General features: G+C 40.4%; 1 protein-coding gene across 1 annotated transcript; it reads left to right on the top strand.

Annotated features, from left to right (window-relative positions):
• Positions 1 to 3,430: 3,430 nt before the first annotated feature.
• zswim5 (zinc finger, SWIM-type containing 5) lies at positions 3,431 to 22,005 on the top strand. The gene is made up of 14 exons (XM_035670942.1): positions 3,431 to 3,597; positions 5,153 to 5,301; positions 6,435 to 6,585; positions 7,812 to 7,988; positions 8,108 to 8,284; positions 8,933 to 9,079; positions 9,198 to 9,335; positions 12,452 to 12,603; positions 13,615 to 13,717; positions 13,923 to 14,058; positions 14,765 to 14,922; positions 15,037 to 15,200; positions 15,801 to 15,882; positions 16,680 to 22,005. Exons 1-14 carry the CDS (start codon positions 3,468 to 3,470, stop codon positions 17,540 to 17,542), a joined length of 2,727 nt encoding a protein of 908 aa, XP_035526835.1. The 5' UTR covers positions 3,431 to 3,467; the 3' UTR covers positions 17,543 to 22,005.
• Positions 22,006 to 24,309: the final 2,304 nt, after the last annotated feature.

Raw genomic sequence — 24,309 nt, 5'->3', positions numbered from 1 at the left:
CACACAGAGACACACACACACCACAGAGACACACAACACACACGAGACACACAGCACACGACCACACACCACACACACACACACACACAGAGAAGAGACACACACCAACACCACACACACCAGACCGGAGACACAGACACAAGAGACACACCACACAACAGAGACACACACACACCACACACACACAGACAACTAGTGCCTGCTTAACTGGATTTCTGCCTGGACATGCAGTCTACAAGCTGTTATGAAAATGCAACAGTATTTCGCGTCTTTGTAGTTAATTTTGTGCTCAGGAAGGTCTGTGTGTGTCTGTGTGTGTGTGTGCTGTGTGTGTGTGTCTCTGTGGTGTGTGTGTGGCAGTAATGACTAATATCTCAAAATAATGACGTGTTTAAATATCTCAACATAATGAGTTTAATTATCTCAGAATATGAGTTTAATTATCTCAGAATAATGACACTAATATCTCAAAAAATGACCTAATATCTCAAAATAATGACCTAAATATCTCAAAATAATTGATTTAATATCTCCAAAGTAATGGTAATATCTCAAAGTAATGAGTATAATCTCAAAATATGACCTAATAATTCTCAAAATAATGACCTAATAATCTCAAAATAATGCCTAATATCTCAAAGTAATTTGAGTTAATATTTCAAAGTAATGACCTAATATCTCCCAAAATAATGACTAGTATTCCTCAAATAATGACCTAATATCTCAAAATAAATGCTTAGTATCTCAAAATAAGACTGTAATATCTCAAAAATATTGACTTAATATCTCAAAATATTGACTTAATATCTCAAAATAATTACTTAATATCTCAAAATATTGACTTAATATCTCAAAATAATGAGCAACTCTCAATATTTTGACTTAAGGTCTCGAAGTATTGACTTAATATCTCGAAATCATGAGAAACTCTCAATATTTTGAGTTGGTGTCTCAAAATATTGACTCAGAATATCAAAATGTTGACTTAATATCTCGAAATTTTGACTTAATATCTTAAAATAATGAGAAACTCTAAATATTTGTACTTAGTGTCTCAAAATATTGACTTACTATCTCAAAATAATGAGAAACTTTATCAATATTTTGACATAGCATCTCAAAAATGTGACTTAGAACGTCAAAATAATCAGAATCACAATCACATTTGTAATTTGTAACACATACAAGGAATTTGACTCCAGGTTTATGTTGCTCTCAATGGACAAACACAGACTAACAGCATAAATAAACAGAACAAGTTCAACAAAAAAAAGACATAAAGTTATATGTACAGTTATACATATCTATAAACAAATATTGTAGACAGTAGATAATGAGAAACGTTCTCAATATTTTGACTTTTATCTCAAAATAATGAGATGATGAACTGAGAACTGTTCTCTTTATTTTGAGATACTAAGTCAATATTTATATATAATATTCTCATTATAATGACTTCCACAGTCTTTTTTTCCTGTCACACTGGTGGAAATGGGCTTCCATAGGGAAATACATGCAAAGTGTGGCCCGCTGAGGATGAAAATACAAAGATGAAATGAGATACTTTGTTTTGAAATTATGAAATCATGATCATATTTGATGTAGTAAGTCAACATTGCCACTATTTTGACTTAGTAGGTTGCTTTAATGAGTTAATATTGATTTAATGTAGTAGGCCTATCTCATATTTTTTACTTAAATAAATAAAAAATTGTAAATAATAAGTCAAAATCTTAATTATAATAACATTTTGTATCCAAATTTTACTTATTTTTTTATTTAATAAGTGAAACATTTGACTTGATATCTGGTTATTTTGATTTTGTGAGACAATATTTTGACTTACTATGAGTGTTTTTACCCTGCCTGACTTTTTGTCTTTGATTTTCTGGTTGAGCAGGCTTCCGTAGTTTCCATTACACCAGCTTTTAATATAATATGGTAAAACATTTCTGGAGTGCAGACTATCAGGCGACAAGTCAGGCAAATCGACTGCAATAAGATTGTGGCACATGTTTGTTTTGTATGAGTGTGCTACACATGAGTGGGCGTGAGAGAGATCAGTATAATGCATACTTCATCCGTGCTGTCAATGCTGATTTGCATTGGAAGCCTCTGTCATGATCTGCCAAAGCTCAGTAACATGTTTGCATTAGAAGCTCTCATACAGACACTCAAACAGAAACACTTTCAGTATTGAAAGATTCAACTGTTTGAGAATCTGATGTCTTCAAACAGAAAATTAATTATATGTTTGGATACAGGAGAAAGATAACTGACACCTTTACCTCTTTGCACAAGTTTTTACTGAAAGATTTCTTGGATTTGCTTAAATCAACAGGTTAATATTTGTCATTCCAACTATGAAAATATACAGTTGAAATGAAATATCACACCTTTGCAACCGGAGGATAAACAGACAGAAACATAACATTTATAAAGTGCATTAACATATAATTTAAAAGAGCCAAAACAAACAGCAATACAACAGAAACATCACTGAATTAAGGCGTCAGAATGAGCTCCCCATGAGGTTTAAACTACACTGCTTCTAAAGAGTAGCTGTATTGTAGTGTTAAACATCCCTGTCAGGTAATGAAAAGACACAGAGGACACACAGGAAGGTTACACCCTGTGGTTAAACTTTCTCCATGACCACATCCAGGAATTCAAATGATCGGCGGATGATTCAGCCTGAAGAGCTCTGTGGCCAAACCATGTGAGAGAAATGAATAGCACATTAAATTTACAAATGATGTGATTGTGGGCTTCATGAAAAGTTTATATTAATAAAAAGATGTATATGCGTTATGCTTATTACACAGGCGGCAGAATAATCCTAACTGACTGTATGTGACGCACATATGGAGAGATATTGAATCAAAATCAATGTCTTTTCATGTTGTTATAATCAGAATTAGTTTTCCCTCAAGTGAACCATCATGTTGTCAATGGTTTTATGTATAAACGGGATGGGAAAGGGTTGAGATGCGGTCAGAATTCATCTCCTAACTTTACATAGGATTTCCATTGCAGATGGCCACTGCATCATGCAAACTAGTGCCATATTTTTTTTCTAATCTGCTCTAAGTGAGCATGGAAAGATTTTCCACACATGAGCAGGAGAGGCCATCAGGTCAACAGTTTAAAACCCTTTTTCTAATTTAATAATAATCAGCTGATTTAATAATTCAAAAATATGACAGATCAGACCAAGAGGGGGGATGTGTTGGGTTTTCTGAATGGAGAGGGATGTGTATTGTTGTTGCCATGACACCACCCTGCCACAGTGCCTCCCTAAGCAACAGAAAATGTTTTGACTCCTTCAGGTGAGGCTTGTCAGCACTCGGATGCTCATTATGTTCCACAGAGATCAGGGCCTCCAAGTGGGACCTATTAGTGTGTGTGTGTGTGTGTGTGTTATACAGGTAAAGCTGCGGTTGCCCATCTCAGAGACGTTGTTCCAGATGAACAGAGATCAGCTGCAGAAGCTGGTCCAGTATCTGATCACAGCCCACCACACTGAGGTGCTGCCCACTGCTCAGAAACTGGCCGACGAGATCCTCTCCTCCAACTCTGAGATCAACCAGGTCCATGGTGAGAGGGCAGCCTTTGTGGCAAACTTTTATGTTCATGTTAGATTGATTTCAAATAAAAATGTTCGTGATTGTGTGATTTTCAGGGCAACTTTCATCCACCAAATCCATATAGAACCCATTTCGTCTTTTTAAAGTCATAAATGCATGGCAACGGAAAAGCTGTTGTTGAAAAGTTGACGCGCTGTCTATCCCCTCTGCAGCGATATCTTCACAGCAACAGGCCACACTTAAAAGCTTCCAGACTTAAAACATGCTGCATGCTAGCCTACAAGCTGTCATACGTCAGAGCCCTGATTACTCCAGCGAAGCAGCAAGACAGACTTCAAATGGCTCATTTGATTTTTTTTAGCTCCCACTCTCCAGCGCCTACGTCCTTCCAGTGGCAGGAGTTTGTTTGAGAAAGCAGAAAAAAGTGAGAGTTGAATGGTGAAATGGACCGCAGGAGAAGGTAGACAGAGAGATGTGTGGAAAGGAAGAAGGAAAGGGACACTGACAAGAACAGACAGGAGAAATGGCACTTGGGGAAATGGGGGAGAGAGAGGAGACGGGAAGGAGAAGAAAGATGAAAGCCCCCGAGAAAGTATAAGATGAAAAAGAAGAGAACCACAACAGACCTGCATCGGAGGAACGACAAACTAGACACATCCTTTCACCAAACAAAACTCTTTATCCGTTTCTCTATTTCATCCTCCTCGCTAAATGTTGACATTCTCCAGCTCCCCTGTCCAGGAAGCCCCGCGCCGTGTTTCCTGTCTGTGTTTGACAAGGGGGATCATGGGGGTTGAAGTTCAGTCGATCCAGGAGCGAGGCTTTCTTTGATGGAGGAATGTTGCTGTTTGCTGTTGCGTACTCCCAGCCAGTTGGAAACACATCTCTGGGCTTTCCTCAGCTCGCTTCCTGCTAGATCAAAGCAGCTTCCCCCCTTCTGAGCATATCTACATTTCCCCGTAGTATTACTCAGACACACACACCCAGCGCTGAACAGAAGAAAAATAAAGTTGGCCTCATATTCCCTTAGTGCATGATTAGCCTAAATCGTGAAGCTTTTCTTAAGTGTCATATATATAGGTGTACTATAAGTTAAATGTAAAACAAATAGGTATGAGAGCAGTGAGTATCAGTGAAACAAGTCAGCAGAGATTTAGATTAATTCAGAATTACTGTTTAATTTAGGTTAGAATTTTTTATCTCCATGAGCTCTGAGGATATCTGGAGTGACATGTTGGGATCGAGCTAAGGAAACTGTGTTTTTGCAAGTGAGGCTGTCTAAAAGTAAACTCCATTTCCCATGGTCACCATCTGTTTATTTTTTTTTTTGTTGGAGTGCGAATTGGGAACAGGAAGGAACGGAGTGACTGAGTGAATATACAGACTGTACTCTGTTTACAGCAGCTTTGATGTGGAGAGAGGGATGTTAATGTTAGATTGAAATTGTGACTCCAGGTTCCGTTTTGGTCAGTTTTTCATGTGTTTTTTGTTTTTTGCCTGCATATGTTTCTATCATTGTAGCTTTGTGTGTGCCTGTCATTTAATGTGTGTGTGTGTACTCCCAGGTGCTCCGGACCCGACTGCAGGCGCCAGCATTGACGATGACAACTGCTGGCATCTGGACGAGGATCAAGTGAGGGAGCAGGTCAAACAGTTTCTGTCACAGGGAGGATACTATGGCTCTGGGAAGCAACTCAACTCCATGTTCGCTAAGGTATCCATCTCTACTTCCTGTTTCTGCTCCATTATATGGCTGGGATTTATCTATCAATTTTTATTATCATTATCATCACCAAGACACCGTAAGTAAGATAATGGTTCATTTGTTCATCCCTCAGCAGCTGCCTTTCCGTCAAGGCCGCTGAGCAATTAGAAACTGCACTAAAATATGTTACTTTGTCGCTATGATGAGCCTAGCCCTCCACTAATTAAAGAAATTCTTTAATTCAGTAGGACGTTGGTTTAAGGAGATTCTGAGACAGACTTAAGTTTTAGCGAGATATGTCTCGTGCTCCACTCTAAAGCAAATGAACGCTATCAGATTTGGACATAGACATATTTTAAAGGGGTATGGTATGGGTCTAGCGCCCAAAAAATCCTATCTTTCCCATAATGCAACTTAATTGTGTATTACATCAGCCTGATAAATTAAACCACACACCTCTGTAAATAAAGTACATTTAAAGAGTAAAAAAAATGTCAATACTCCAATCCAAGATGGAGTCATCTGTGAACTATTAGTAAACTCATTTTCATGTGTAAAATGGTGAAATGCCCCTTTGAAATGATAAAAATGATGTACAATTTTTGTCACAATGTAAAATTTAATCAGAATGTTTTCTTACACCTTTTCTCCTTTGTATTGAACCCATTACTTATTCTATACTACCATGGTATAAAGGAATTGACAGGAATTTATAAATACACTTTTCCTTTATCTGAGAGAAGCAAGGACACTTAAAACAGACCTATAATCTGTTATGTCTTAGCTTTCGATTTCAGTGCCAAACGGTTTCTTTTATTTTGTTTTAAATGGCACTCAGAAGATTTTATAACATCTTAAGTGTAACCTAACTCTTTGGCTTTCTTGCTGGCAGCTGAGAAGATCAATATAACTCTTATATCTGTTTGTTCAGTATGAAGCTGGAGCCAGGAGCAGGTTAGCTTAGTTTAGCAAGACTAGAAACCAGTGGAAACAGCAGTGTGTTTATGTGTTTGTAAAGTGTTTTTTCCTCTCCTGAAATACATTCTGATGAGCAAGGACACACATCAATACCAGATGGAAGAAAGTCAAAGTGTTATGGATTACATACAGTGACTAAGCCTGTGCACGCTGGGTCTTTCCAGGTGAGGGAGATGCTACGAATGCGAGACTCCAACGGCGCCCGAATGCTGACGCTCATAACGGAACAGTTTATGGCAGACCCCCGGCTGTCGCTATGGAGACAGCAGGGCACGGGCATGACGGACAAGTGTCGGCAGCTCTGGGATGAGCTAGGTAAGACCAATCAGACAAAAACAAAAACACGTTATCAAAATGACTGAAGCTGGCCAGTCAGGTAGTTGGTTCATCAGTCACTGTAGGGAAAACAGAGGCGTCCAGTCTGTCAGTAACCCTGACAAATCAGCAGTCATCTTGTCGGGTAAATGTTCATCCAGTTAGTAAGCTATTAGGTCATTCACTCGGTAGCTTCTCCTTCTGCTCGGGCCTCTCTTTTCTGCCCCCCTCTCGCTCCTTATACAGAGTGAATGATAAAGGCTGCCGATCAATACGGCTGCTCAGCTTCTCTGCAATCAATCTCTGCATTTAGGAGGTCAATGAGAACACTTCCTGGGTGAGCGAGGGAGATCATGACACAGACATTGACAGAAATAACAGCCAGACAGTCGGGGTTTGCTGCCTGATCATTTTTCCCAGAGATGCAGACACCTGACAGGTGACCCAGCTCGAGGTCTGTGCATGTAGAACAGGTGAGAAGCTGCCTGTAGGTATTATCAAAATAATTTTGATTCATACAATATTACAACTCTGGCTTTTATAAAGGCTTTTGGGACTTTGTGAAAGCTGATGCACAATATTTAATTTATGGAGTTGAGTCTTTTTGGAAGCAGTGTTGAAGGTGAAAAGATAGATTTTATAGTCGGGACTACAGAAGCTTTATTTTATGAAACATTCAGAGGTATTCCCTAGACGTAATGGCATGGTTGTGGTAGTTACCAGTGCAGTCTTAGAAACAAAAAGCAGCATATTCTTCATGTTTTCAGGCATAAAAACATGACTAAATGCATATCTTTAACATGATTTGTCTTGTTTTTCTGCTCTATTATTTGTAGCTAGTGTTTCGGATTCAGCCTTGGTGGGCTTTCTTGAGTATGAGATACATTTTTCAGGCTCTGAAATATCAGAAAATAGTGTAAATGCCTATTGAAAGTTCCCAGAGCCCAAGGCGCATCTTGGATTAGCTTGTTTTGTTCAATCAACAATACAAAACCTAAACGTATTCAATTTACTATTATACCAAACTGTATATGTATGAATTCATTGTTTTTTTTTAATTAATTGTACATGTCGGGATTCAGTCTTAAACTGTCTGACTGTAGCATTAGAGAATTCAACCACCTCTCATCATGGCTGACAGTACAGGTCAAATGGTCTTAAACAGCACTCCACAACCTCTGCTTCCTTTGCATCCTGACCTCTAACCACCAATCTTTTTTCCCCAGGTGCATTGTGGGTGTGCGTGGTGCTAAACCCCCACTGTAAAAGCGAGGAGAAGAGCAGCTGGCTGAAGCAGCTGAAGAAATGGGGCGACATGGATGTCTGCCCGCTGGAGGACGGCAACTACGGCAGTGAGCTTCCAAACATCACCAACGCTCTGCCGCAGAGCAACCTGGCACAGGGTCAGCACCGGCGCGCGCACACACCAATACTGTGTAATCAAAACTGGAACACACACCGGATTTAATCTGAACTTGAACATTGTGGATATCACTGACCGTGTGAGTGTTGTTTTTCTCAGACTCTCTGTCCAGACCGAGGAGGACGGTGTTCAGTCGGGCAGTTGAGGCCTGCGACCTCCACTGGCAGGACAGCCACCTCCAGAGGATCATCAGCAGCGACCACTACATGTCTCCATCCTACCAGAGAGAGGGGGAGAGCCTGCTGTTCAACCCACAGGGCCTACCACTCTGGCTAGGTACACACGCAGATACACACATGCACAGTGGGATTATTTTACTCCCCAAAAAGTCAACTTTCTTATTTTGACTGGTTATGCTAGTTACACCTCAGTGTCACTGAAACTGAAAGAGTAATTCATTATTCATATCCAGAAAAAGGCGTATTCTGATTTATTTTGTCAAATAAAACTTTCTTATAGCTACAAACATGTATGGAACAACACGCACACAATTTCTGTATTACAACAGTATAGAAACACAGGAGGAATGACAGTGTTTCTGTGGCACTTCTATATACACACAATCTCTAATTCCACTGAAAGTCAAGCTGACACACACACACACACAGTAATTCTGCTGATATTGAGGCCAGTATCTGCAGTAAGCAGCTTCCAGCTAAGATCTGTCAGATTCTGCAACTTAAGCCAGCTATCAGACACACACTGGCGTTCTGCTGAGACTGCACAGTGTGTGTGTGTGTGTGTGTGTGTGTGTGTGTGTGTGAGAGAGAGAGAGAGAGAGAGTGTGTCTTTGCCTTAAACTACATCCTATGTCACACAGTGTGTGTATAGAAGAAAAATGCGTGTCTGTGATTGTGTAAAATGCTTTTGTGTGTGTGTGTGAAGCTGTCCTGACTCCACCTTCTCTCACTGTCGACCACACAGACCACGTCCCGACAGCATGCGCTCGCGTCGACGCCCTGCGTTCCCACGGTTACTCCAGGGAAGCCCTGCGATTGGCCGTCGCCATCATCAACACGCTCCGCCTCCAACAGCAGAGACAAATGGACATCTACAAACACCAAAAGAAAGGTAAAACACACCACACACACACATAAATATATATATATAGAGATAGAGCCTGCTGTTAAGTGTTCTGAACCAATCATTTTAATGGTTGTCCTGCTTTCCCACTCTCTTCCTCTGTCAGAGCTTCTCCAGAGGGGTGTGACTTCCACCACCAACCTGGAAGGCTGGGTGGGTCATCCCTTAGACCCGATTGGCTGTCTGTTCACCACACTTACTGAAACCTGCCGTGTGGACGACGACAACACCATGGACACCGGAGGTACGGAAACAAAGATGTGGCTCTCTTTCACCTTTTTCTCTATGAAAATTGTAATGAGAAATCATAACTCTGTGCCAAAAACAAGAACAGTAAGACTCGCTTTAATGCTCTAGAAGTTGTTGTAAGTAGTCACTTTATTAACAGGCCAAAAGGCAGACACGCTTGATTATTTCCCCTTGTGAATTTAAATACAGTTCCTCATGACTACTTTTATTTTGGTCCATCATTTAGCAGTTAAGTGTCTTTTGCTTGCAGACTTTCTGCAGAGTGAATGGTGTGAAATCATTTCTGGTGCACCAACAAACTGTCTAGTTTTATAATGTGCTTCTGGTCTTAATAGAAGATTATGAGATGGCTGGTCATGAGTTAAGGGTTTGGGCATAGAAAGGACTCAGTGTCTGGAGTCTCCCATTGGTCCCCTTTGTTCTGTACAACCTCAAGGACTGGGACACAAAAATGTACAGTGGTAGCTTTCATTTATTTTTTGTATTTTTTTTATTTTTTTACTTTTAAATGGTAGGCATTTTGACCCCTGCTCTTTACCATGGTCACATCATTAGTGAAGCTGAGAATAAGCTTCAGAGCTTCATTATGAGCCGCAACTAGCAAAGAGTGCTGGCCAGAGCTGCAGCCACCAAATAATATTCATCTCTTATAGAGACAGGAAATATGACGTACATTAGAGGTAGCAAGACACAAAACTATTTATTTATTATAATAAAATGTACTTTATTGGTAATACATAGTGTTGAAACCATTAATCATGTAATATAATAAATGCAATTCTGATAATTATTAGTTTAAGTCATGTTTCAGTCAACAAGACTAAGAACCCTTATGCTTGCTATAAGGCTATCTTTAGGCACAGCAGTGTCACTGTGAGCATGCTAACATGCTCACAGTGACAATGCTAACATGCTTATGTTTAGCAAGTTTAATGTTTGCCATCTCAGTCTAGTGTGTATCCATGCTAACATTAGCAAATTAGCACTAAATACCAAGAACAGCTGAGGCTGATGAGAATGTCATTAGTTGAGCAGGTATTTGGTCGTAAACCAAAACTACCAACCATTTGCTGGTTCTGGTTTCTCCGATAGGAGGATATATAGTTTGGGTTTTGGACTGTTGCTCAGTCAAAACAACCCATTTGAATCACCTTAGAGATTTTCAGACAATTAAATACAAACTGATTAATAAATAATCAAATGAGTAGGTGATAATGGAAAACATTGTTGGTCGCAGCCACAATAATGCAGATATTAACATCCAAATCATTCTCCATCTGCACTGCCATTGATGTTCTAGCTAACCTACTGTCCACTAAACCTACAAAGTAAACTAAAGCATGTACTTCATCAAAATAGATCCTCATCCATGAACCTCCTCCCTGTCTTTTCACACTTGCCAAAGAGGATATAATTCCTGGCACACTTGACCAGCTGATGCAATGTAATCCTGAGCAGAGGTGATCGCACACACCAGCAGTGACTCATCAGACAACAGACTTTATGTTCTTATATCAGGACTGGGCACGATTGTGCTGCAGACACAGCCATAAACTAGCAGTGAATGAACGGATCGGGCTGGAACAGCCTGCTCATTTAGACCACACTCCTTTTGTATGTGTATGTGTGTATGTGTGTGTGTGTGGTATGTATAGAATCCATCACCATTTGCATTTCTCACCCTGCCCAGGGCCTTTTTTTTCCTCTTGTGACCATTGCAACAGAGCAGAATAGGGGTTGGGTTTTCCTATTGTCACCAGGCTACAGGGAACTATTGTCCGTTCAAACAATGCTGACCACTGGCACACTCATTGGTCTCTGTGTGTGTCTGTGTGTGTCTGTGTGTGTGTGTGTGTGTGTTGGCGATGGAGTGAATGATCGTCTTATGTTGTTTTGGGAATTTGAGGAGAGTGGTATGACTATTTTGCATGTGTGTCTATGGCCTGGTCACCATGCTTTATTTTCCTCTGGAAGACAGCTGGGAACATCTGTTAGAAGAGGGGCGGACCCAGACTATGTGTCGACCAAACAAAATGCAGTTTTCTCTCTGGCCTTTTCAAATCAACCAATCACTCAACAGCCCATGGATAAAGAAAGATAAAAAATTAGCCCTGGGGTTAAGTCTGTAAAATCAGTGTCCACTTTTCCCTAGATTTCCTCACACCCACACACATACACACACTCTTACACACATATCCGTGGAATAAACAGGATTGAGGGGATCTATTGCTCAGAGGGGATTTAAGTAGAATGATGGGGTGGGGGAGCAAGAGAGAACAAATGGGCACCAATCAACAGCTGAGACTCTCATGGCATCTGTTCTCAATTATAGCTGCCGAGCATTTGGTGTAGGGTTAGCGGCCATCTTAGATTAGTGATCACAGTCTAGTAGGAATGCCATCTTTATAAAATGTTACACACAGATTTAACTTTTTTTTTTCCAAGTCTGTCTTAATACAATACACACATGCTAATATATACAATGTTACCATGTCTGGCCCTGAATCCATCCCTCCCTAACTTAACTACACTGTAAGAAAGAGAGGGGAAAAAACACATCCTTTATTGCAAAAAAATGCAAAAACAGTAATATGAGGCTTCAGCCAAATCAAAAGGCTAAGTCTTTTTACTACGGACTGTTATCTTGCAGAGCTGTGAGGAAGGATTACGTCCTGGTGCATGTACTTTGACTCGATTTGACTTGAACATAAGCCTCATATTGGCTTCAAATTGTGCCATTTTGGGATGGGTCAAAATATATTTTTTGGACGGGTTGTGAAAATCTGGCCTACTATTTGTGCTTTTTGTCGTGGTTTCCTGCAACAAAGCGTTGTGATCTCAATGCACATATGGGCATGTGGGTGTTGCGTTAAGATAGACTTAAAAAACCGAACCTCTTTTGTATGAATGTGGTTGGTAAATCCCCTGCCACTTTACAGCCTTCAACACATCGTAACTTGACTCTTTGTTTTGCAGCCTCTTTGTCTCTGCTGTGTTTGCTCTCTTCCTATACAACCAGTGGAGGTGACATTAATGAATTAGGTGATTGAAGCCAATTAACCCGCCACACGGAGCACAAAACACTAAATGGCTTTCTTTCTTTCTCTTCAGAAGGTGACCCCAGGCCTCCGGTCTACCACCATGTACCAGTTTGGGGCAGTCCTGATGGAGGGGAGTCATACCTGACTTTGGCCTTAGAGGTGGCTCTGATGGGTATGGGCCAGCAGAGGATAATGCCAGAGGGCCTGTATGCTCAGGATAAGGTACGGTAGTCCTGAAATACACACTGTCACATGCCACATTACAACATAATCCAAGTTCTCAGATGATAAACTGATTTAAGAGAAAACAGTAATGCTAGGCTGCTTGCAGTGGGTAAGTAGACTGCATTTATGGTTGGTTGCATATTAAAACAGGCGGTGTGAATTTGTCTAGTGTAGACAATGTCGCCATGATAGAAAATCACTATAATTAAACGTCTGTGTGAAGTAATTGCCATGCAAAAAGAGAGAAAAGGTCACAGCATTTTGTTTCCTGAAAAACAAGCAGAATGTCGCCGTACTTAGGTTCACTTTGAATTAGAATAAATCCAAGGAACATTTCTTTGTCTGAATGGTAATCTGCTTTAGTGCTTAACATGGCTGCCATAGAGCTCTCTTAATGTCATGGGAATAAGCAAAATATTAATGTTTCATGCAAGGCAAGTTTATTTGTGTAGCACCTTTTAACAAAAAGGCAATTCAACGTGCTTTAAATAAGGCATTAAGGCATCAAAAAAAGATATGACAGAAACACGGAGCGATATAAAAAGACACACATGTCTAGGATTTGAAAAGAATTTAATGTTTTAAGTCAGAATTGTATTTAAAACCAAAGAAAATCTAATTTCCTAAAGGGACCACTCAATCATAAAGAATCGGTCACTGTCCTGTGTACTGTAATGGTAGATACACACCAATGCAAGAGTGTGAGGTATTAAAGCACCCTGCTGGTCCTTTAATACCTCAAGCTCAAAATCCCTCCTTTAAAGGGTATTTAAACTTCAAAGTGCTCAGTTATTTTCTCTTGTTAAAGTTATAAATCATGGATCTCAACCTATTGCATGTATATTCTTGAATTGTAACATGATCTCATTGACAGTAGTGATATAAACATAGTCTATTTGCATCGGAACTCTCATTTTGGCACGTTTTCTTCTCATCTTAATCTATACTAAACAGAACATTTACTGTATGAGCACAGTGAATAAGATGTGCATTCTGAATATGTTCTAGGTGTGTCGTAATGAGGAGCAGATAGTTGTAAAACTTCAAGAACTGGAGCTGGATGATCTCCTGGTTCAGACTCTTCGGAAACAGGCCATACAGCTACTAGAAGGTACAACAACGGCATTTTCTCAGGATACTTTCTCATTTTCTTCAAGTTCTAAGATATTTCTAATCACACTTTTTTTTTAGTACTGATCATTAAATCCTAGTTTGACCTGTAGTGTTACATCCAGGCTGTGTAGACAAGACCACGACCTGGTATATGATGGCATTCACATTGTGTATAAACCTATTCTGTCTCCCTTTTGGTCTAGCTGGTCCGTTCAGTGGTCTAGGTGAGGTCATCCACAGGGAGAGTGTTCCCATGCACACCTTTGCCAAGTACCTCTTCTCTGCCTTGCTGCCACATGACGCAGACCTGGCGTATAAGTTGGCTCTCCGCGCCATGAGGTCAGTTCCCCAATTCAGTCAGTATTTCACAGCTAGAGGTTAAAAGAGCTGTGTGCTGCATATTTAAACATGAATGCACACTCTGTGTCATAGCCTCACTGTAAAGTGGAAATATATGAGACCATGGTCTAAATGACTGGCAGCCTCTGTTTTAAGACACGGTTAGTTACTGTTGATTCATCATAAAACAGTTTCAGCAAAAACTTAACATAATAACAGTCTCAATTTAATACTGATGCCTCTATATGACCTACATGAACAAACAAGACCATCAGTGACATGACTGGCTATTTCTATACAGTTATTCTTATTGACTGACACCAGCTCGGATTCCCCTTGAAATCAACGAAACAAGATGGTTGAAATACTAGCCTTAGCCTTTGTCTAAAGGGCCACTAAAATGAACACAAAAGCTTTAATAAACTGTTAAATTGGGTGTGCAGTGGTAGTAGAAGTTGCCAATCACCTATGCTAATGGTCTCATTTGTTTTAGGTATTTACACTACTGTGTAATGTGATCTAATGCCACACACTACCTGTAAGTGAGAGTGAATTTGCTGTATTGTCTATAAACCAGCTGACTTTTAGAGTATATGTTTCAATGATGAAATTCATTCTAGATTGAATTTGAACTGACCTTTGACCTTTTGATTTGATGAAAACCAAAGACACGTGTTGCAAAACTAATGTTGAGTGTTTCTGTCAGGCTGCCAGTGCTGGAGTCCTCAGCAGGCTCCGGGGACGTGGGCCACCCTCATCACGGCATCTCCATAGTTCCGAGTAGATACCCGCGCTGGTTCACACTGGGACACCTGGAGTCCCAGCAGTGTGAGCTGGCCTCCACCATGCTCACTGCTGCTAAAGGTACTGTTAACAACATCTGCATACCCACAGCTGCATTCACAGTGTGCCTTCAGATGGTTCTCTTCACAGTTCCTGTTTGATCTGATTTGCATAATTGCTTTTTGTTGCCTGCAGGTGACATGTTGAGGTTGCGGACGGTGCTGGAGGCAATCCAGAAAAACATCCACTCCTCTTCCTTAATCTTTAAACTGGCCCAGGACGCCTTTAAGATAGCCACACCCGCGGACAACCCGCCTGATATAACCCTGCTCAACGTGGCACTGGAGCTAGGACTGCAGGTACTGAGTGTGTGAGAGAGAAGTTGATGTATGAGGGCAAGTCAGGCATTTCCATAAAGCATTCCACCACAAAAAAAAAAATCTGAGCACCGGTCACCAGTCAAAACATGCAACAGTTTCCTTGAACTTGTAATTTCTGCAGGCCTCCACGGCCTCACTACAAATTAACAGAGAAAACATCACACAGTCTCTTACCGTTGCTGATGGGAAGAAACCACATAATTAAACCTTTTGGGTTCAACAGTAAACACTGAAAAAACTCCTCAGATGATCTAGACTACAGCTTCGCTGCGGGTTCTCCCACCTCTCTCTCCTGGTATTTAGAGTATCGGCTAAATTCCTGTCAGCAAAAACGGCTAAATAAGTGCTCAAAATGGAAGGGTCTCAATTAGTCATCTGTGTAATTATAAACACATTTTGGATACATCTGTCACCACTGGAGACGTGCAGTGTTATAACTGTTAAATTATAAAAAGTATTTCATGTTCACATAAAATGTTCAAAATTCCTTCAAAAACTGACTGAATGTGATAACTGTTCTCATTCCCATTGTACCAAGAGGCAGGATTAGCTAACTTGTTGCCCACGTGTGTTTTGCAGGTGATGAGGATGACTCTGTCCACACTGAACTGGAGAAGGAGAGAGATGGTTCGCTGGCTGGTAACCTGTGCCACTGAAGTCGGTATGTGACGCCTTTTCACACACGCCAGTAAAACACGATTCATGGTCTAATTATGCCCTTCGTAGTGTCTTCAGATCTTCTCTTTGGTCTGCTGTGATGCATTTTATTTCAGCTTGAAGGCTGACTTTGACTTTGAGATACACATGGGTTACAGATTAAATGGAAAACCAAGAAACGCGTCATTGGGCCACCACAAGCCTCAGAGCAGCTTCAGTGCTCGTTGTCAAAGATTATTCAAGCCCCTGAACTCTGCTGGAGGGATAAACTTATTTTCCCACATTGCCTCATTTGATGTTTTGATGATGGTAGTGGAGAGCCCTAACTGTCCTGTATGGAAGCATCTCTCTCCCCTCTTTTATTCAGGTTTTTCTTTCAATTTAGATCATTTGCTTGATGCACTGCCACCAATAGTAGGCTTTAATAGTGGTTAAAGCCTACTTGTCACATTGCTAAATAGGTGACGCCTGGTGGCACAGTTGTGATTAACCAAAACCAAAACCAAAATGACATTAAAGTAGAGTTGGTGTGACAGTAGACCTGGAATTGGACCTGGTTAAAAAGCAACCTAGCAGCAGCGTTGTGAACTTGTGGATGTTCCAGAGATGATGGTGTATGAGGGGCTACCGCAGTGTAACACGTCTTCAATTTTCTTTCTTATCAGATTCGTTCTTGTAACTGTGGAATAAATTCAAATCATCAAAGAGCTCTTAAAAACGTAGAACCATGCCAGTATCTCGTGATCCACATTCTGACCACAGTAAATGTTGAATCTCGTCTTTGTCTCTCCTCCTCCTCAGGTCTGCGGGCGTTGGTGAGCATCTTACAGAGCTGGTACACTCTCTTCACACCGACCGAGGCCACCAGCATCGTGGCGGCCACCGTCATGTCCCACAACACCATCCTGCGCCTCAGCCTCGACTACCCCCAGCGCGAGGAACTAGCCAGCTGCGCCAGGACCCTGGCCCTGCAGTGCGCCATGAAGGACCCCCAGAACTGCGCTCTGTCAGCTCTGACACTCTGCGAGAAGGACCACATCGCCTTCGAGACAGCCTACCAGATTGTGATTGACGCAGCGTCCACGGGTATGACTTACTCCCAGCTGTTTACCATCGCAAGGTACATGGAACACAGAGGATACCCGCTGCGGTCCTTTAAGTTGGCCTCCCTCGCCATGACCCACCTTAACCTGGCTTACAACCAGGACACACACCCAGCTATTAATGACGTGCTCTGGGCGTGCGCGCTCAGCCACTCTCTGGGTAAAAATGAGCTTGCAGCCATTATCCCCCTGGTGGTGAAGAGCGTGCATTGTGCCACGGTACTGTCCGACATCCTGCGGCGGTGCACCATGACGGCGCCGGGTCTCGCCGGCATTCCCGGGAGAAGGAACTCTGGGAAGCTGATGTCAACGGACAAGGCGCCGCTGCGGCAGCTCCTGGACGCCACGATTTCGGCGTACATCAACACCACGCACTCTCGACTGACACACATCAGTCCGCGGCACTACGGAGAGTTCATAGAATTCCTGAGCAAAGCGCGGGAGACTTTCCTGCTGGCACAGGACGGCCACATTCAGTTCGCCCAGTTCATAGACAACCTGAAACAGATCTACAAGGGCAAGAAGAAACTGATGATGTTGGTCAGGGAGCGCTTCGGCTGACCTTACCCCCCTCACCCCTCACAGGGACCCTCTTCTTGGGAAGTAGTTAAACTTATTTGTTTCTATTTAAGGTTTTTTTGGATTTCTTGTATTTTTACTTCTTATGTTGAGCCATTTGTTGACTAAGTCTTAAGTTTTTGTCCTGTTTTGTTGTTTTGTTTCTTGAATGTGAACCAGAAAGTGTTCGCAGTGCATTGCTCTACTTCATTGAGACTGCAAGAGGGGGAAACGGCTTAAAATGTCAAAGAAACAACAGCAGAAACAAAGCATTTTTCTCCTCCAACTAATGTTAACTCTAGTATGAAAAAGTCAAAAGATTGTGATGGGGAAAAAACAGAAAAGGAACTTTTGTTTTTCGGTGGCACATGACGATTCAAAAACCAAAAGCTTTTGTTGGATGGGGTACTTACTTTGAGCCAGAAGACACTTTCAGCTGGGGTTAAGAAGAAGAAGAGGAAATGGTTTTTCAAAGTGGAAGGAACATTAAAGGAATTAAAACCCACTGAGGTCAAAACACATAGTGTTACTGTCATACCTCGACTGTATTATTCATCAGCTTTAATCTCTCTATCAGAAATTGCCTCTTGTTTCATTCAGGGCATCTTAGAGTAGTGAGGGCAGAATACAGAACTACACGTGTGGTCTCTCTGTAGAATAAGTCAGTACCAACGGGTTTATAAACTTGACTAAAGCCACTCTAGACTAGCTCCTACCCTATACACCTGCTGGTCAGTGCTTTTCCTTAAGATCTATCTTTAGAGGAAGAACCATGTTGCTTCACAGAGTGCATGTTTTCCAATCCACAAGCCTGAGAGTGACATTGTTCAGGCTGATCTAGCTAAGGTAGAGTAGTTGAGGCTCCACGTGCACATATATACAGTATATCTCGTATGTCCTCCTATAAGCTTTTTACCAGTGACAATACACAACTGTGATGAACGGAGCGGTCACAGTATTCCCAGAAATACCACTGCACTGCTGTACAGCTATTTGTGGCCAAAACCATTTAAACCTATAAGACTCCAGTGATCACCCTTTCACTCACTAGATCCACATTTAGTCAATAAGCAATATAAGTCAACTCTGCGCTTCATTTTTATCACCTGGTGGCATTAATTTCACCTTCTTGTATTCTGTTAGGAAGCTTTGGAACCTACTGGGACCTTTTTGATGTCAGTGACTGTTAGTTTCTAACTCTGCCTGTAGCCAAAGTCCCTTTTCCATCTCAAGAACGCAGGAACTTTTAGTTTGTTTCTTTGTTTCCTAGGACCTTTTCACATACCCAGAGCATCACAACATTTTAAGAGCAGAAATCTGGTTTCTAACCCTAACCCCTAGTACTTATTACCAATTGCTGTGAGTTCTTTTATAACAGCCAGAATGACCTAAAATGACATTAGCAGCAAGAGGTAATAATTGCTTAACATCTAAACAATCTTGGACTGATAATAAGGTAGAAGCCCTACCTTGAATATCTTTTCAGATCAAGAGATTTAGTTATTTCAGTTCATTGCGTTTCTACCACTGATAATGTGTAATGTGTCATCATCCAACTCTGCTGTTCCTCAGCTCTATAAAAGCTTTATAGGATCTTTTAGCAATTTTTTATGATTTCCCGCTCCTTATCCTCATTTCCACCCACAGCAGGTAGCTGTTGTCGGCTGCTGTGCACTGGCTGCCTAGCAACAAACAGCAGCCAAAGTTAGCATCTAGCTGGACATAGTGGAGCATTTGGCTGCTACTATGCTGCTAGTGACCATGGACTTGGACTTGTTAGGTGGCCAAAAACACGGCCCCAAACGAATGCTAATGCACCATCTCTGCTAGACGTGTACGCTAGCAACTGTTTGCTAACATGTTAGCTGTAGCGACTTTGTATGATAAAGTCCTAGTTCCTAGCTCGTTCCACTATCCAAAGTTTCCAAAAAAATGACCAATGAATAAGTAATGAGTAATTGCTATAATCTAGTCCCCATCATGGCTAAAAGAAAAATGACCATGTTTCTAAATCTAAATCCTTCCAGTTCCTTGGTCTTGTGAAGGAAAAGGGTCTGTAGTTACTGGAGCGACCTACCTGTGAATGCTACTGGTTGTGATCGTTGTGGACTCTGAAGACGAGTTGTCTTTCTCAAAGGGTTGACACAGTGCAAACACAAAAAATACTCTGTTTTATGACTTGATGACTTCATCCTACATATTTGAGACCACATGCCATGGCACAGGAAGTAGTTTTTTCTTCTCTCCCCCTTGTCTTACCCAGTGGCAAAGTGTTGTTGTTAATGGCAGTATACAGTACAGCAAGAGCTTGAATCTTTACTGGTTGGACTAAACGTCATCGTACGAGCACTTCACACAAATACCTCTTCAGTACGTTCCTGCCTGCTTCAGCATTTATTTATTGATTGTTTGGAAACTTTGTATGACTGAGTAGGAATCGCAGACACACAAACAGAACGCAGCAAATGAGTCCGCCCGTCGATGGCAGGACAGTTAAAGAAAAAGGGTTTTTGAATGGAGGAACATTTTCTTGTCTGCTTTTACATTCCATGAGAGCTACCTTCACCCACTACCCGGGTAGTCAGTCACAACTCTGGGCCTTTTTTGATCCGAAGAAACGCAGATAGAAGAATGACGACAAAAAAAAGGAAAACTGAGCAAAAGAAAGAAAAGAGAGGCTAAACTCAGTTCTCAGGGACATCACTTAAAGAAACAAAACAAAAAGTAGTAGCATTAAGCATTTAAGATATTGTAAATATTAAAGTGTCAATTCAGAAAATTGTAAAGTTATAATTATTTATGATAAGTATGTTATGTGTTTGGTTTTTTTCCCCTTATTTTTATGTTTTTATTTTGGCCGGGGTGTACTTGAACTGTTTTGGACGGGGAATTTGACAGCGTTTTTTGTAAGAGCAAAGACTTCAAGGCATTTCTCAGGTGCTCCTGTGTACATTTCTTTCTGTTTGTTTTTGCTATAATAACTATTATTATTTGTATTTTTTTAAATTTTTTGATTTGCAAAGAAAAAAAAGAATCTGTGTTCCAAAAGGAAGCATGTCATTCGGAGTCGAGGAGAATGAGGAAGGCATTCATTTGTAAACAGATACGTACTAAACCTGACTATGCAGAACCACTTCGATGGTCTTGTCACCTCTTAAAGACCCCCCCTCCCCTCCGAAAACTTAAGTGTGGAAGAGACACCGTGGCCTGAACCACTATTAAAGAAGGGGAGGGGGGGCAAAGGCAAGGCCCAGCATGCTTGTGTTTGGACAATGCGCAGTAGCCAGCCTGCATCCGCTGCAACATTTAGAGGAGACAAAAAAAAATGAAAATGGTGGGAAATGCCTTTCTGACCGATCAATGTACAAAGTTTATTTTTTCTTTACTTCTTTGTTGGTTTTATTTAATCAGGACTCAAGCCTTTAGTGTCTTCTCAGAGGTGTCGAGTCGGGTGGTGGCACTGCAGTGAGACAGAACAATACACAAATGTCAGAGAGTCTGAAACAGCAACTGTATGAACAAAAGAGACGGCCTGTGGATGACCTTGTGTTCATTCCTCGTTGGAACTTGTTTTGGACTTTTTTTTTTTATTGCTTTCTCAACTCCCTCCAGCCTACAACGCTGGCTGAGTTCACCTCTTCTGTCTCATTACCATAGTTTCTTTTTCTAATCTTCAGTTGCTCATCACCTCACTCCCCCTCACACAGGGAGGATTTTGGTTTCAAGCAATGCAGCGATGTGTCAGTGACCAGCTTTCAGCACAGCCACTTCCTCTACTGTCTTACCTTAAAGCGCTTGAGACACCAGTGCACTGCAGCGGCTTTGTGTCTGCACAAAGTCAACTCTCGACAAAATCTGTATTTCCATCTGCTGTTGCTGCAGGTTTCTACAGAACGAGGATAAAAAGAGGTTTAACTACTATTTCTTGGCTGCTACATTAGCATGATAGGTGAAAGCGGGGTGTTGTTTTACCACTTGCTTAAAATGGAAGCTGCCTTTATGTGATGCATTAACTGACAGCGTTACAACAAAGACGTTCCTCCCTCTAGCTTGTTTTTCAGTCCGTGTTAACTGTATCAGCCAGTTTCCTGAGGTTTTCTTATTTTCCCCCTTTCTTTCGTTCAATAGGAGAGTACTATTTGCTGGTAGAGATCTAGTTCACCTACTGTTTCCCAGTTTGTTTTGTTTTGGATTCTCTCTAACTCTAAGGGAAAATTGAAAGTGTTTGTTGCCTCTTTGTGCTACTGATTATGAAAAGGTATTTCCAGTATTTGTTGCCACAGAAGTATGATAGCTTATCATCAACACTTGTTTTTTTGTTTTTTTAATTTGTAATTTTTTGTGCAACTTCTTGAGCTACTGTCTATAAAGCGAGAATTTATTACTATTTATGTAACGCTACTACCATTTTATATTGATTTGTGTTGGAATCTCAGTGCTTTTCTATGAATAAAGTGTGAAACACGTTACAAGGACTTTTTTTATTTGTGTTGAATCAGAACCAAATCTGTATTTAACTATAATTTTGTGGTACTTTAGTGGAGTATTTAAATGTTATCTGTTGTGTGTTCTTTTAGGAAAATATTTTAATTTTTTACTTTTTACTATATTGAACTACTTTAAGCTAAAAATCTGTTTGAATTCCAACACACACAGCCTGAAAACAATGATACATGAATCGACATGATTCAGTCCTTCTTTTGTTATGATTTTGCAGCACAGCTCGCTAGCCTTATTTACTGGATCTGACAGACATTTTACAAATGCCCCCTGCTACAGTAAAAAGCACAGCCTGTTGTCTGTGAATTTTTAATTTTCATTATTTTCAAACCATAATTACGGTCCAGTGTGTAACATTTAGAAGGATCTACAGGAAAAATTGAATGTAAAATTCATATAACTATGAATCCTGTTTTCATTAGTGTATAATCACCTAAATATACGTAGGAATCATGTTTTTGTTACCTTAGAATGAGACGTTTTTATCTACAGACGTAGCAGGTTGCCTTCCGTGGATTCCGCCATTCTGGGCTACTGTAGAAACATGGTGGGTCAACATGGCGGACTCCGTAGGAGAGGACCCGCTCCCTTTGTAGATAAAATGGCTCATAATAAGGTAACACAACCGTTTTTATTTTCAGGGGATTATGCACTGAATATTATGAATATATTATGAATTTAATGTATGAATATTATATTACATTTCTGCCAATAGATCCTCCTAAATGCTCCACACTGGACCTTGAAGGAAAACGTAAATATCAAAACTCTGTTAAATATCAAAATGGTTGTCTGCCCCTTTTAAAGATATATTTGGCCAATGGTAAATGCAGTGACCACCATCATTTCTTTGGTTTTATTTGAATTGGGTCAAAACTCTTTTGAAATTATAATTCTTTATAAATGAAAGCATTTTGCCAGTACTTTACAAAGGTTTCACATTCAGTCACTCAATCTCACCCTAAGCTGGTGGCATCTAATGTCATGGCCACACTAGTGTGGATACATTTTACATTTCAAAACTCTTTGTTTCCACTCTGTTTCTGCCTTCCATCTATACAAAAAAGCCACCATTTACAATTCCAAAAACTGACCTCCTTCTGCAGCATGAATGGGGAAAGGGAGTGTTTCTTTTCAAATATTTTAACATGTGATTATGTGCTAATGTGTAGCCATTACCTTGCGCTGTTTGGAAGCACTTTAAATGCCGTTTCAGTACAGGCAGAGGTGTTGAAGTCAGGGATCTTCTTCACCATTCAGGACTCATGACACCAAGCCATTGGCATCACAACCACCAGTGAGATTCTGAATAAAAGCTGAGCAACCGATCACAAACCTCGAGGTCTTTAACAATTTAGTAAATATGGGCTAAATACAAAGCTTTATTACACAGAATTTGGCTTAAAAAGAAATGATGTGCATTATTACTGTAATCATAATGGAAGCTCTTTACACGAGGAATTGGGAAAAAGAGATCAGTTAATCCCAAATTGTGTTTTTCTCTTTGAGGCAGCTAAGAACGTCAGATAAGTAGATTCTACTAAATCCGGTTGTTGTTGTTGCTGATGTTGTTGTGATGGGTTCCAGTAAAAATCATAACATCATGTGACCGAGGTGGGGTGGCAGGGAGGGGGGTTTATAATTTCAGGGGATCCCTCCTCATCACTGGGTTATAATACGGAGACCATGTCACTGTTTTGACCAATATTTTACACTGAGTTTATTTCTGCTGGTATTATTTTTCTTGTTTTGACCTTTTTCTTTGAATATAAGTTTCCCTTACAATTTAAATGTTTAATTTGAACAGTTTTAATCTGAATTTATTACATCCATTTGGAAAATTTCACAATGGAGATGGCACCTGATTGGATATTTATGTTTAAAAAAGAAAACCTAGTAACTTATGTTTTATTGGTCTATCTGTAGACACCATGAGCCTAAATCCCTTCATATTTTTTACATTTAAATTCCATTCATTTGCCAAATAATAACAATATAATGCATCTATTTGTAAGGCATCTTAAGGGAAAGAATAATTAATACATTTGGTAGAAATTACTATTTTAACTGAAAGTCCTTTTTAAAGGGTATAACCCACTTAAAATAGCCTAAATAACAATCATCCTTTCATTCATACCTTAAAAGGGCTGTAGTTTTTAAACTCATATAGCCCTTAAAATGTACACAAACTGTATATTAAGAGCTCCTGAGATTAAGGTGTATCCAAGGTATTAAATGAATCAATAAAATTTTTTAGTGGTATGGCATGA

This window comes from Morone saxatilis, unplaced genomic scaffold, assembly GCF_004916995.1.
Source record: "Morone saxatilis isolate NCDOM2014 unplaced genomic scaffold, NCSU_SB_2.0 Contig23, whole genome shotgun sequence".
Classification (NCBI taxonomy): domain Eukaryota; kingdom Metazoa; phylum Chordata; class Actinopteri; family Moronidae; genus Morone; species Morone saxatilis.
Note: the sequence above shows the minus strand (reverse complement) of the source record. Positions and strands in the feature narration are given on the sequence as shown.

What these genes read in the sequence shown, in the direction of transcription:
- zswim5 (XM_035670942.1), top strand. Translation starts at nt 3,468, where the DNA reads ATGAACAGAGATCAGCTGCAGAAGCTGGTCCAGTATCTGATCACAGCC. An exon ending in TGAGATCAACCAGGTCCATG is followed by an intron (nt 3,598 to 5,152) that starts GTGAGAGGGCAG and finishes GTGTACTCCCAG; the next exon opens with GTGCTCCGGACCCGACTGCA. An exon ending in TTGGCTCTCCGCGCCATGAG is followed by an intron (nt 14,059 to 14,764) that starts GTCAGTTCCCCA and finishes TGTTTCTGTCAG; the next exon opens with GCTGCCAGTGCTGGAGTCCT.